The sequence below is a fragment of the Helianthus annuus genome, chromosome 17, assembly GCF_002127325.2.
Source record: "Helianthus annuus cultivar XRQ/B chromosome 17, HanXRQr2.0-SUNRISE, whole genome shotgun sequence".
NCBI classification, from domain to species: Eukaryota; Viridiplantae; Streptophyta; class Magnoliopsida; order Asterales; family Asteraceae; genus Helianthus; species Helianthus annuus.
The window spans coordinates 65,667,925-65,683,115 of record NC_035449.2 but is presented as its reverse complement, the minus strand read 5'-3'; the positions used below and the strand labels follow the sequence as shown (position 1 = coordinate 65,683,115).

The 15,191-nt window shown below is 38.8% G+C and overlaps 1 protein-coding gene across 1 annotated transcript; it reads right to left on the bottom strand.

The window, feature by feature from the left end:
* Positions 1-5,990: 5,990 nt before the first annotated feature.
* On the bottom strand, positions 5,991-12,490 carry LOC110922061 (protein transport protein sec23-1). The gene is made up of 6 exons (XM_022166382.2): positions 12,335-12,490; positions 11,401-11,899; positions 8,209-10,029; positions 8,007-8,123; positions 7,845-7,916; positions 5,991-6,340 (listed from the first exon to the last, which is right to left on the bottom strand). The coding sequence occupies exons 2-6, from the start codon at positions 11,848-11,850 to the stop codon at positions 6,203-6,205; spliced, it is 2,598 nt and encodes an 865-aa protein (XP_022022074.1). The 5' UTR covers positions 11,851-11,899; positions 12,335-12,490; the 3' UTR covers positions 5,991-6,202.
* Between the last annotated feature and the right edge of the window lie 2,701 nt (positions 12,491-15,191).

Genomic DNA, 15,191 nt, shown 5'->3' with positions numbered 1-15,191 from the left:
TAGATCCCAGCGTGGGAACGATACGATATGGGTCATAGTTGATCGACTCACCAAGTCTGCACACTTCCTGCCGATTAAGGAAACGGATAAGTTCTCCACTCTCGCAGACGTATATCTTAAAGAAGTTGTCTCGAGGCACGGGGTGCCCACATCTATCATTTCGGATCGCGATGCACGATTCACGTCAGAACTTTGGCAAGCAATGCATAAATCTTTCGGCTCACGATTAGACATGAGCACAGCATACCACCCTCAGACGGATGGGCAGTCTGAGCGTACGATTCAAACACTTGAAGACATGCTTCGGGCATGCGTCATCGATTTCGGCAACGGCTGGGAAAAGCATCTCCCTTTGGTGGAGTTTTCTTACAATAACAGTTACCATACCAGCATTCAAGCCGCTCCATTCGAGGCATTGTACGGGCGTAAATGCCGGTCACCTCTCTGTTGGGCAGAGGTGGGAGATAGTCAGATCACGGGTCCAGAGATTGTTGTGGACGCCACAGAAAAGATTGCACAAATACGACAACGCATGGCGGCAGCACGCGACCGTCAGAAAGCCTACGCGGATAAGCGTAGAAAGCCATTGGAATTCGAGGTCGGGGACCGGGTTTTATTGAAAGTTTCACCCTGGAAGGGTGTGGTTCGTTTTGGCAAACGGGGCAAACTGAATCCGCGGTACGTCGGACCATTCGAAATCATAGAAAAGATTGGCAAAGTAGCCTACAAGTTGAAACTACCAGCTGAACTCGGGGCAGTTCACAATGTTTTTCACGTGTCGAACTTAAAGAAGTGCTTATCAGATGAAAACCTCATCATTCCTTTTAAGGAACTCACTATCGACGAGCGGTTGCAGTTCGTCGAGGAACCAGTTGAAATCACGGACCGGGATGTGAAGGTCCTCAAACACAAGAGAATCCCTCTTGTTCGAGTTCGTTGGAACTCCAAACGTGGCCCAGAGTACACCTGGGAACGCGAAGACAGGATGACAGAAAAGTACCCCCAGTTATTCGGGAACCAGGCAACCACTACTGAGGCTGAAGCTACTACTTCGGAATTTCGGGACGAAATTCCAGATCAACGGGGGGAGGATGTGACACCCCAGGAAAATCAGTGAACAGTACAGTTTACCTAGCTTCCTCAGTGAGTGCATACCAAATTTCGGGACGAAATTTCCAATTAGTTGGGGATAATGTGACAACTCGAACTTTAGGCTTGCTTGATGTAACGTTTGTGCACGATATGTGATTTTATAAACCCGAATGATTAATTGATTTCATGATATATGTTATGTTATATGCATTATGTGTGTATGTATGTCGGATGTATGTGAACCGGCCACACAAAGCCCTTGGGGCCACTCCTTGTTCTCGGGTCCATTAGACAACCGTGTGGGCTCGGCCCACTCCCCACTCGCAACACAAAACTGAGTTTAGGGGTTTTTGTTTTACCACTTTTGCAAATCACAAACACACACACAAACCCTAGAAGTTTTGCTCTCTCTCTCTCGTTTACTTGGAACCCAACGGCGAACAACACTTCTCGGCTCACTCTCTCTTTGATTCCAACCGGTTAGTGTACATTGTTATTTGATTGTATGTGATGATATTATGATCTATGCGTTTACATGATGATTTTATATGATTCTTGAACATTACATGATGTAATTCGGATGATGCTAGTATGGTTGATTGTGATAGAACCGGTTTACATGTGTGCTTTGTTATAAATCAAATGTTAATATGTGTTTCGGATTGTTAACATGTTCATACGGATCGGATGAAACTCGATGAAATCTGTTGTTATGCTATAGGATTCGGATGTTAACTTGTGGATATGCTAAGTTTTGGGCTAGGTAATTAGTCACGGTTACATGCTCATAGAAATAGATTGTTGTTCATATGAATGCAGTTCACGTTGATTCGATGTTCTTGAATGGTTATGAATATGCATGAAATCTAAATCAACTGTTGATGAATTTCTGTGATTGATCTGATTTCGAAACTGCCTTAGATGTTTGCTAGAATCACGGATAAGTCAATGCAGGAATTATGGAAATCAGTTACATACGCGGTTTCGACACCTGGTTGCGAGTCGGGACCATAGTTGCGAGTCAGAATCCCACTCGTAACCAAGCCAGCACAAGTCGAGACTACGGTTGCGAGTCCCGTTGCGACTCGTAACCAGCACATGATCAGTCGTAACCAGACCATGATGAACCGAGATCTCCATTGCGACTCGCAACCAGCTGTTGCGACTCGTAATCTCCGGTTGCGACTCGAGATCTCCGTTGCGACTCGAGACCACCCTTTACACGCACACTGTTGGGCCTTCACTGTCACGGGCCCAATCTATTGAGCCCAACGATTTGAACTGTGGACTGTTTATTAATGGACTTGTATGTGTTTGCTATTTGGGCCGATTGAGAATCTGGATTGTTTTGTTATTGGGCTGCTTATGACATTGGGCCGGGTATGATTGGACTTAGACCATTGGATCCTCACATGCTATGCCTTATCTGCTTATGTGCGTACATGTTTGCCATGACTATACGTGATTGCTATATACGTACTATATACGAACCTGACTCGTATAATAACCATGATAGGACGTGAGTGACCCTTTACTTGCTACTTATATTCCTTGTGTATCTGCCGAGCAAACCAAGGTGAGTTCACACAGCCAAGGCATGGGATTCCCGGGTTGGGAATTGGGTTGGATATGTTGGATATAGAATGATTACTCGTACTTACGCATATACCAGACTATAGACCATCGTCCTCAGGTCAGTCAGGACACGTTACGTAAAGCCTACGTAACCCAGTATATTTGCCATATGTCTCCCGGGTCGGGAGGACACGTTACGTAAAGCCTACGTAACCCAATACCATCTACTGGCTTCCAGGTCGGAAGGCCACGCTGCGTAAAGCCTACGTAGCCCTCACGCGTACCACTGTCCTCGGGGAAGGGCACGTCACGTAAAGCCTACGTGACCCTGTACGTTTTCCTGTTCTCGGTAAAGAAGAACACATGGTCGGAAGTTAGTCTAGTAAGTACCGTTAATGAGAAGCCCTCATTAACCAGGATGAACATGGGAAGCCCCCACTTTTATTACACACTAGTATGGGAAGCCCCCACTAGCTATACTTATGCATTACACTATGAACTTACTTTCTGTGAACTCGCTCAACTAGTTTGTTGATTATTTGCTGCATGCCTTGCAGGACCTTAGGTACATGATGGAGCTTGCACAAGAGAGGAGCAGGTCGTTGTGGGATATGGATCATGAACTTTATGTGAACTTATAATCATTTTGAGATACATTACTATGCTTCCGCTACTTAACGATGTTGGTTTTGAAACATCAATCATGTCACGATGATTTACACTATTTACTTTTGTATTAAATGCTATGGTTTGATATGATTGATGGCTTGATCCTGGTCAGTCACGCTCCCAAGCGGTGGTACTCCGCGGGTGGATTTTGGGGGTGTGACAACAGATTAGGTGCATTCTCAATCAGATTTGTCTCAACATTTTTCCCTGTTTCTTTCATCATCTGTTGATAAGCTTCAACGAGATGTTTGGGGGTGCGACATGTGCGGGACCAATGATTTGACATTCCACATTTATAACATATATTGTTTTGGCTCCCGCTAGTTCTCCCTCTAGGAGGTCGTCCCGTGTTCTGTCGACTCGATTCGCCACTACTAGATTTTGAATTTTGAGATTCTCGTCGCCATGTATTGCTCCGTCTACGGCCACGGCCACGGCCGCGACCGCGACCTCTCCCACGTCCGCTTTAATAATTTGCCGCATTGGCTTCTGGCAATGGGCTTGCACCGACGGGTCGCGCTTAATGATTTTGTAGTAGGAGCTTGTTGTTTTGCTCCGCGACCAACAAACATGATATTAATTCAGAATATTTTGTAAATTTACGTTCCCTATACTGCTGCGACAGGAGCATGTTTGATGCATGGAACGTTGAGAAAGTTTTCTCAAGCATGTCTTCGTTGGTTATTTTTTCACCCCATAATTTAAGCTCAGATGTGATGCGGAAAATAGCAGAGTTGTACTCGCTAACACTTTTATAATCTTGTAGCCTCAAATGAAGCCATTCATAGCGAGCTTTAGGGAGCAATACCAGCTTCTGGTGGTCAAATCTTTCTTTAATATTTTTCCACAACTCGAGAGGGTCCTCAACAGTAAGATACTCCCTCTTCAAGTCTTCGTGAAGATGGTGACGAAGGAATATCATGGCCTTAGCCTTATCTTGAGCGGAGGTTTGATTGTCATCATTGATTGTCACCCCTAGATTATTTGCTATCAGATGGATTTTCGCATCAAGAGTCCATGGGAGGTAGTTATTTCCCGAGATGTCGAGTGCGACGAATTCGAGTTTTGATAAATTTGACATTGTATCTACAAAAATTAAATTTATATGTGAATTTTGTGAAATAAGTAATAAAAAAAGGGGACGTTGAATTCAATTCTTCGTGCTGATAACGTGAAATGAAAAATGAGAGGTGTATCTATTAGTTAATTTGCATTAGTATTTCATGTGATTTTCTTCAATAAATTTTTATATTTCGTCAAATATCATAACTTTGGAAACATAATTAGGTAACATAATCTAAAACCAAACATGGGAGTAATAAAAGAGTTCAAAAACAAGTTGATTTATTGATATACCCAATATAAAAAAAATCTACTATGACTCTCTGGTTGAAAAGTTCTGTTTCCACCACTGTAATCAAAGTATCACCACCTTATATGGGTCCCACTGTCAACATGGACAAGTGTCGGGTACCACCATGGCACCATACGCGCGAACAAGCCGTTAACACATGTGGTGGGACTTTCATCAAATTCATGGACAACTTAATATGGCTTACATTTTTGACTATTCATTTGTCTTTGAAAGACTTCATATGAAAGATTACGCACTTAGGGCATGTTTGGATAAGCTTTTCCAACCCAACTTATAACTTATTGACTTAATCAAAAAGCTAAAATGGAGCTTTAGTGTTTGGCAAACCTAAAAGTCCTTTTCAAAATGACTTTTTGAAAAGGAGAAAAAGCCATCAAAAAGGAGTTTTTGAGAAGTTAGGGGCTTGTGATTTTTTGTTCAGCTTTTAACTTTTCAAAGACCAAATTACCTGATTACCCCTCATTTTTTGTTCAACTTATGAAAGAATGTTCCTTTTAGTCATTTTACATCAATAAGCTAAGTCAAACACTTTTTAAAAAACAACTTATTGACTTATTGGTTTTTCTCATCCCATAACCTAATCCAAACACTTTTTTAAAAACTCTTTTTCAAAAAGTCAAAAAGTCAAGTTTCACAAAAAGTGCTTTTTACCTTAAATAAGCTTAGCCAAACATGCCCTTAAACTCTATATATTGTATTGTTTTATGAAAGATTAAACATAATCTATAAAAATATTGTATTGGTTTGTGAAAGATTCAACATAATCTATAAAATACTCATGTTTTCTAATATTGGTTTAGAATGATCATCTTTTTTTCTATAAACAACATACTTCTGTAACCTTTTGTTTCACTCTCCCTTGAACGCATACAGGTGTGTGTAACGAATATTTTCTTAAAGATTCGTCCAAACATCATGCGTTGTTTTAAAACCTTATTAGTATCGGGCACAACAAATCCAATGGCAGGTTGTGCATCGGCTTTGCAATTTAGTCGTTGAGGAAGCCGACGGTCGATATAAAGGTGCGATCAGCCGATCATGTATCAACAGTGAAGTTTCTGATTTTTGAATCATTTTTATGCACCAACAACCTCCCCTTTTGTGACGCCGAATTTAGCAACATGTAAGATAATTGCTTCATATAAATGATCCTGTAAACATGTTGAACCACCAAAACCTTGCCTTATAAATCTCAAACCAGCTGGTTTATGGTCGGTTTCACCGGTGCTAATCCAAACACCCCCTAAATGACTAAACTAGTTCATAAAACAAAGGGATATATAAGAACCATTAAAAGTAACTTGTTTTTTTTTCTTTTCTTTGTGTTATTACTTCTTCCCTCGGTTGCTGCTTTTCAGCGTTCAAAATCAAATGTATTAAAAAAAAAACAAAATTAAAACAAATCCTACTCAAACAGAAACAAAAACAAAAACAAAGAAAGATAAGAAAGTTTGTTGTTTGTTTGTGATTGTAACTGTTTTACCAGAACACTTAGCTCGCTTCGGGTGCCAATACTTTGAGACTACGCATCCATTCACAGAAGCTTGGTTCATCAAAGTGAATAAAACTGCTTTTCAACTTTGCCCTTTGTTCTGCACTCAAAGTTCGAAGCTGAGGAAATCTTGCTTCCTGTCGACAAAATTTACATTTTTCCAGTCAGTATATTTCATATCTGCCAAAACGGACGGGTCAGATTGACAAACAAATATTTGGGTAAATTACAGTTTTTGTCCTTTGTGTTTGGTGTGAGTTGCAGATTCTGTTCTTTAACTTCAAAGAGTAGAAAAAAACGTCCTGAAGTTCTTATGTTGCAACAGTTTGCATCCTTTGTTTCTGCTTTATGTTGGATGAGAACGGTTGCAACATATGAACTTCAGGGACGTTTGTTGAAGTTGAAGGACGGGATCTGCAAGCCACCCCAAACATAAAGGATGAAACTGTAATTTACCCCAGATAGATAGATATATAACAATGATCCATTTTTAGTAAAAGAGTTAAGGGTTGTTAACTAAAGGCGGCAGTGTCTAATCATCTAGTCATCAACCGATCGATTTGGGTTATATGAATTATATCTTTAAACCTTTAAACAAGTCATATAGATAAAAGTAAAAAAGTTAGGCAGAAGCGGTAACAGGTTACAACCTACTACAAAATTGTTTAAAATTTAACTAATAAAAACTGCATTTATAGTATGATTATGTTATATCAAACGGGTGGTCAGGTGTTAGGGTTGACATGTTTCAAAAAAAGGGAAGTATTTGGGTTTAAGTGCTGTAAACGAACCAAACGTTCGGCGAACAGTTCGTGAACCGTTCGGCGGGAAGTTCGTTTGTGTTTGTTCGTTTATTAAACAAACGAACACGAACAAGAAATTTTGTTCGTTTAGCTAAACGAACAAATATGAACAAAGGTTGCGTTCGTGAACGTTCGGTAACGTATTCGTTTGTGTTCCATAGTTCATTAGTGTTTTGTTTTTATATTTTATTTAAATGTTACAAGATCCCGACAAATAAATATTTAATAAGTGTTAGTGTATTATATGATCTATTCATGAACGTGTGTTTGTGTTTGTTTGTTTCCATTTGTATTCATCAACGTCCGTTTTCGTTTGTTGCCTAAAATTACCAAACAAACACGAACAAAGTTATTTCCTTAACAAACGAACACGAACATAAAATCTCGTTCGGTAAGTGTTCATTAATCGTTTGTGAACACATATATTCTTTAACAAACGAACATGAACAAGATCTCGTTCGTGTTCGTTCGGTTCATTTGCAGCCCTAGGTTTAACCTATTTAATTACGTATGTCGACCCCGCCAATCCGTTTGACTCGTTTAGATAAACGAGTCACATTCCGAATTTCCGATTACACGATTATAAGCATGTTGGGGTTCAGTTGATCTCTTTGACACAAATAAATATACTAGCCGTGTTCAGGTTCAACGATTCAAACTACCAACCTCTACTTTTGATTATGTCAGACACACCTTTTGGCCCGTTTCTTTCTTAGCTATGTTTTTTAGTTTACTCAATTAACCTACTAGCATAAAAATAACGCAAATAAGCGGGTCCAAGTTCACCCAGAAATTTTAATTGCAGTACAATCAAGACAAGAGTAATGAGTCAACTCACTTGCTCATACGGAGGGTCCTTGTGTGCAGGAATTAGCCGAGACACAAAATACCTCGCCTGAGAACTACCCTCCTGTTACAAACAAGTTTCGATAAAAGTCAATACCTTTTATAATACATTTGTCGTATGTATATATATAAAAAAAGGAATTAAAATTATTACTTTAAACGCAAGAATTCTAGGAGCGGGAAATCTCATCTCCGTTAGTTCTTCCGCCAACGTTCGGCACGCCGCTAATGCCGCTGCACTTTTTCCTTCTTGGGCTGCAAGTTCAGCACCCTGAATCCAACTCATCAACATTAGAAATACGGTAAATGGATCAAAACCGAAACTGACAAAGAACTACGGTAACTAACTAACTAACCAGCCAAATGAAGACATCTGTCCCATGATCAAGAACAACAGCTGCATCAGATTGCATTGCAAGATCATGCGCCGGAAGTTCTTCAAACGTTCCTCCTTCACGGTGCATAAGACATCTCGGAGCAACCATCCGAAGCGACAAATCGAAAGACGCGTTTAAAAAAATATCCCTCAAAACCGACCTCTCGTCCTCGTGTCCGACAATACTACCCAAAAGTGGACCCCGCCTGAGATGAAACAATATCTCAGGTATATGCGACAGCTCTTTCGGAAACTGATAAAGCTTTGAGTTTGGCATTTGTGACCCGAATCTACTAGTAATATCTTTAATCCGTTCATCGATTGTTGTCCTTACATCGATTGCATCCGGGCCGGTTTTGGCGCGTAAAAGACTCCTTTTAGCGATAAGAACCGCCGCCACCTCATCTTGAACACTGTCGAGATAAGCTGAAACACTATCAACTGTCGGCAATCGAACCGTAATCACCCTCGTGATATCCGCTTGATATAAATTCGAAAACAAAATTCCGAACTGTAAGTACACGAAATCGGTTTTGATATTTCCGCGTGTCTCCATCGACACTGCAAAACTTTGTGTTTCTTCCACACTTAACATTTGTATCGAGACGGAATTATCGTTCTTAAACGCTTCATGGTTATCCGTATGGGCCTCTTCACCCGGGCCTATAACTTGAGAAACCGTTACATCATCCGAACACCGAATTTCCATAAGCCCGTGAGAACCCGCAGCCCGCGTTGAAGCTCGTTGTAAATTCACACCAAACGCTTCACCGAAATCGTCATGCAAGATCAAAATCCCGCCTGAAGCTTTCGCTAACGGTTGTAAAACCGGAACCCGAACCGGACAAGTTCCTGCACATAAAATGTCGATTTGCGTATTACGTTTATATGCTTCACGACCCATGTGTTCCATCCATTTTAAAGCGGTTTTCTCCATGTGGGGATAGTTCGGATGACTAAACGAATGTGGGACCGACCCGGGCCCATACGTGTTCGGTCCACCCGCACACACGATTATTCTACTACTACCTCCCGGTTTTTTCACAACCCCTTGTGACATTTCAGCTGACGGGCCTTGAATAATCGCTAACGCCACCTCAACTGCTGCCCCCATGCAACGGTCTCTAGAAGCTTCCGGAAGATTCGAGTTATACGGTCTTAAAGACGAAAATATCGAGTGTACTACCGGTAAAGAAGCATGAATAGGAGACAAATAAATCCCGGCTCCATAAACGAGTTGTTTCAACGATTCTTGACTCGGAGAAACACTTCCCGGTAACAAATCGGCTGACGCAATCGATCCTTCCGAAAGATCATAAACCGAAACCATTTTTCCATACGATATAACACCGATTCTCGTTGTGGGTGGAAGTGAATCCACAAACGCGTGTAACGAACTCTGCAAATGTTGGAGATGGGGTTCGTCTAAACAGTCGTCAACTACGAGAACAATCGGTGCCGACATACGAGAATCAGAAACGGGAATGAAACCGGGTCTTCTGTTCCCGGTTTGCACAAAGTCAACCATCGGGAATGCTAGTTCGGGTAGATTGAGAAGGTCTTCTTTGGTGGGCGCTATGTATCTGCCTTCACTACCATTTAAATTCCGACAAATTACGCATTGCCACTGGCCCGATCCAAGCAAGATGTTGCAATAGAGATTTGCGTAAGCTCCGCAATTTTGGCAACGTTGTGGATCTTGTTGAATTATTTGCGGACCCTGTAGGACTTCCCGTCCGGGAGAAACCAGTGCCCCGAAACCCAAACTGGGTACGTTCATTAGTTTCTTTTGTTTCAGTACCTACATCGAGAAACAAAAGTGGTCAGAACAGGTCATATTTGTACAAGTCAAAACTGGTCGTCTGGTTGGTTCAATTTTTTTTTTTTTTTGTTTTCTTAAAGAAATATATAAATATATAAAGTGTTAAATGTGATGTAGAAAACTAAATTTTAGTTATTAAAGTTAGAAGTGTAAACAAGCAAGCCGAGCTGCTCGTGAGCTACTCAAGATCGGCATTCGGCTCGCTAAAAGCTTGAATTGAACCGAGCTTTTATGATCTCAAGCTTCACTTATCATGCGCGACAAGGCTCGCGAACCTAAACAAGCCTATTATTTATATAAATTTTATAGAATATGTATTTACATAATGATTATTATTTATGCAGTTATCACCGGTATATCGGTCCACATGTAAAACATCAGTGTCAAACACCGATTTTCCGATATCAGTACCTTTCTTCTTAGTTCTACCATTCGTCTTTCTTCTTATTGCTGCTATTAGTGTTTTAAGTCTAAATTATTAATTGTTATGTTATATGTTAGTGGTTTAAGTCTTAATCAGTTCCTACTTGCTAAACTGTTAGTGTTTTGCAAGTTGCAAAAGGTTAATATGTTAATGGTAGAAGAGTATACTAAATTGTTAGTGTTAAATTGCTAAATATAAAATTGAGTAAACTTCCGTTTTGCTCCCTGTGGTTTGGTCATTTTAACGGTTTTGCTCCAATAGTTTAAAAATAGACATTTTCCTCCCTGATTTTTCTAACTTATCTTCATTTTGCTCCCGGCCTCTAACTCCATCAGGGAGGAAACTGGCGACAAACTCGAAAGATTAGGGAGCAAACTGGCGACAACCTCGAAAGATCAGGGAGGAAAATGGCTATCTTTAAACTATTGGAGCAAAACCGTTAAAATGACCAAACTACAGGGAGCAAAACGGAAGTTTACTCTATAAAAATTCTGCATGATATTAAAATTTCCTATATCCCACCGCGATAGCCTTTATCTCAAATATCGGTCCTTGACTGATATCCGAGTTTTTACCACATTAACTGCATAGATTATTATATGTAAAATTATGATAAAAATAACTAAAAGTCATGTATTTTATATATAATAATAATTATTTATCAATATCTAACAAAATAACTATAAAGGTATATAGGAAAAATAATTCAATGACTAATAAACAATAAGCAAGCCGACCTCGAGCTTGTAAAACTACCCACAAGCCCAGCCCGAGTTCAATCTCTTCTACGTTAAACGAGCCAAGCTTGAGCTGATGCAGGCCCAAGCTCGGCTCATTTACACCCCTAACACAATGATATAAATGATGTAATGAAAATTAAATGTTGATGCTTTATTATTAAAGAAAGGAACATGTCTACAAGATACCTTACGTGCAGAGAGTAAAACATTTGGTGCATCAGAAAGAAACACCATATCTTCCGCATTACTCGGCACCTGTTGTTGAACCTCATTCGCACCATCCGAATAACCTGAAGGGGGTGTCGCCGGTGCAGCAGCAGCAAACGCAACAGGTTGAGGGGTCACCGGAGACGTTCTAAACGGCACAGCAGCAGGCTGCACCGGCGAAGAAAACACAGGCGGCCCTGGCGGCGTGCTCAGATGTGGAAGCGGGCTCACGGTTCTAACGCCATTCGAAGATAAAGGCACGTGTGGGGAAAGTATCTGGTTTGATTGAGTCGTTGGTGGTGCAAATCGGGGGGTAAAAGGCGGTGGGCTCAGTTTCGTGTCGGGTCTACGCGACTGCGTTGGCTCGGGGGTGGACGGGGTGATTCCGACTGAAAATCCAGGTGGGAAATTAGGGTTTTGGTCTGCCATTACAGCACATACGTGTACTCAACCCACACAATCAAGATTTCTTGAAAACCTGTTTAACAAAAGTTAATATATAAATGCTAATTAACAATTGATTTGACTATAGCATAAGCATGTATAATTTGGGGAAAATAACAAATTAGGTCAAATGGGCAAGTAACAGATTAACCTTTTTACCTAAATTCAGATGATCAAACATGTGCATTGCAAATAATATCAAATTAATCAAAGAATTGTTAACAATCAGATCTTGAAACGCAAATACACAAAACCCTAAATTTAAAATTCAGATTCTTTGAAAGAAAACCTAGATCAAGCAATTGAACAGGCAAGAATTGAATAGAATCTTGAAATTAATGAAATCAAATAAGATCAAGCAAAACCCTTGTTGAAAGTAACGCAAAAGATCGATCAGGAAAAACCTCTAAATCGAAATTGAAATTGAAATTGAAATTGAAATTAAGGGTTTGAATAGAAAGTAGCTTACTTGAATATTGGAACGTTTGAATAGAAAGTAGCTTAATTGTGGGTTGACGGATTGCTGAATGGAAGAAGACTGGGAAGAATTGGGGGTAGTTTTGAGTTGTTGAGTTATGGGGAGATAAAATAAAAAGGAAAATTGAGGAAAAGGGTGAAGGCTAAAGAAGTAAAGAGGCTCTTAAATGTGAAGAAATTAGTGTAAAAGATTTGAGGGAGAAAGAGGGTTTTCAAAAATAAATTTTATAAGCATATAATTAGACATAAATTTCATAAGTATATAATTAGAAGGGTTAAGAATTTTTTTTAACGGCAAATCACTTTATATATATATATGTATATATATATATATATATATAGGTAAAGGGTACTGTACAAATTCCCTTATCGTACATTACGTACGCTATAATCTCAGCCGTCCGATCATCTTCCCGCAATGAAAATTGCATGTTGTTTTTTTTTTTTTTTAATAATTTCGCATGTGATAAATTTGATTAAATAGCAGGTGTTTTTTTGTAACAATTTCGCATGTGTTAATTCAATTTCGCATGTGATAATTTTGATGAAATAGAAGGTTGTTTTTTGTAACAATTTCGCATGTGGTAATTCAATTTCGCATGTGATAATTTTGATGAAATAGCAGGTTGTTTTTTTTGTAACAATTTCGCATGTGGTAATTCAATTTCGCATGTGATAATTTTGATGAAATAGCATGTTGTTTTTTTGTAACAATTTCGCATGTGTAATTTTTGATGAAATCGCATGTTAAAAAACCAACATGCGAAATTGTTACAAAAAAACAACATGCGAATTCAATGCGGGAAGATGATCGGACGGCTGAGATTGTAGCGTACATAATGTACGATAAGCGCATTTGTACGTTAACCTACCCATATATATATATATATATATATATATATATATATAGAGAGAGAGAGAGAGGCCGGTTATCATACAAATGCTCTAATCGTACATTATATAAGCTACAACAACAACCGTACGATCATCTCATTAAAAGCGCGTGTTTAAATAATTAAATTAATCAAAATAAAATTAGTAAAAGAAACCGCCAAGGTTAGAATCGTCCATAACGAGAACAAAACCCCTGATTATTAGCACACAATAACTCAAAATCATACCGTAAACCCAAAATCAAAAGCATTCTCCTTCTCCAAAACATCACCTGCTACTCTCCATTGCGATTTCCTGCTACTCTGCATTGCGATTTCAACTACGATTCCATGAATATTGAGAAAAGAAGCAAAGCAAACAACGACAGACCACAATCGAAGAAGATGAATCCAGGTATCAATTTACTTTTGCGATTTAAAAGTGTAATATACAGGTGCTTAAATATCAAATGCGATTTTGTTTGTTTATTAACGTTTTACCTAAACATATAAGTTTTATAACATTATATATTGATAACAACATCAATTTTGCTAGGGTTTGTTACTGGTATATTTATTTGTTAGGTTTTGAATTTTTTTTGCATTTGTCTTAATGATACTGATGGATGTGCGATATCATATAGGGTTTTGTTGTGCTTTTTTTGATATTTGCGATTTCATATGATAAAAGCTGGTATGTAGAAGGTTTTTTGTTTTAGGTTAAATTAGATTTGCGAATTCATATAAATGCAAATGCGATTTTATATCAGAAGTTAGTTGTATTGTTTTTTTGTTTTAGGTTAAATTAGATTTGCGAATTTATATAAATGCAAATGCGATTTTATATCAGAAGTTAGATGTATTGTTTAGGTAATGCTTATGTAACAAATGCGAAATCATAACACTTGAAAGCAAATTGATAAAACAAAACGTGCGAATTGATATCTAACACATGCGAACTAATGACTTGTTGTGCATGATTAGCTGACAAATGCGATTTTGTAAGTGTTTTTTAACTATAGCTTGCGATTTTGTAGAAATAGAATCTGATGAAGACTTTGAAGGACCAATATCAAGTCTGATAAAAACTAAAAAGCATAGAAAGATATTGGTGATTCAAGAAAGTTCAGAAGATGATGAAATTGTTAAACCACCCCAAAAAAAGAAAAAGCATGAGAAGAAGGAAGATACAAAAAATCAAAGATAGTCACAAAAAAACATTCAAAGAAGGGGCAACAACCTAAAACAGAACATAGGGAGTTCTTCAAATACAGCAATGAAGCAATACTGCTGCGATGTCAACCTAACTCATATATGGATACTGTTAGAAGATTTTCAAAAAAACAGCTTGATGATGTTAGGGATATGGGGTTTGGAGCTATTCTTGATATCAACATCAACCATATTTCAACACGGTTGGCATATTGGCTAGCCAGAAACTTTGACGAGAACTTCGATACGCTAAACGTAGGAAAACACCAAATAAAAATAACATCTGACACAGTTGGTATTTGGAATACCAAAGGGTCCAAAGAAGGTTGAAATAATAGCTGATAAGAGAAAAGTCAAAAAGCAAGAGAAAATTGAAAAAAGTCAAGAACCGGGAAATGCTATCAGAAATACATTCATCAACCAGTGGGGGGAAAACAGGAGACTTACACATGGCTTAATTGCAGACACAATGGAAAATCAAAGAGACGGAGGGAGCCTGTTTAGATTAAATTTCCTTGTGTACTGGATGACATTCTTTGCGGAGATTACAAAGGCAACACTTGCAAATGATAGATGTCTGCTTGGAGTAGAAGCTGTTGAGGAAATAAAAAATCTAGATTGGTGCTCATATCTACTCGAAACCTTGCGCCGGACACGAGAGGGCTGGAAGAACTATAAGATACAGTTCGTAGGACCTGTTGCCTTTCTTACGGTATGCATTACTACATTTAATAACATATTTAAAAATACTATTTTGTTCTTTTA

Coding starts and splice junctions, on each gene's coding strand:
- LOC110922061 (XM_022166382.2), bottom strand. CDS start 11,850: ATGGCAGACCAAAACCCTAATTTCCCACCTGGATTTTCAGTCGGAATC. Junction 10,030..11,400: donor TTTTACTCTCTGCACGTAAG/GTATCTTGTAGA, acceptor TTCTCGATGTAG/GTACTGAAACAAAAGAAACT. Junction 8,124..8,208: donor CAGATGTCTTCATTTGGCTG/GTTAGTTAGTTA, acceptor AGTTGGATTCAG/GGTGCTGAACTTGCAGCCCA.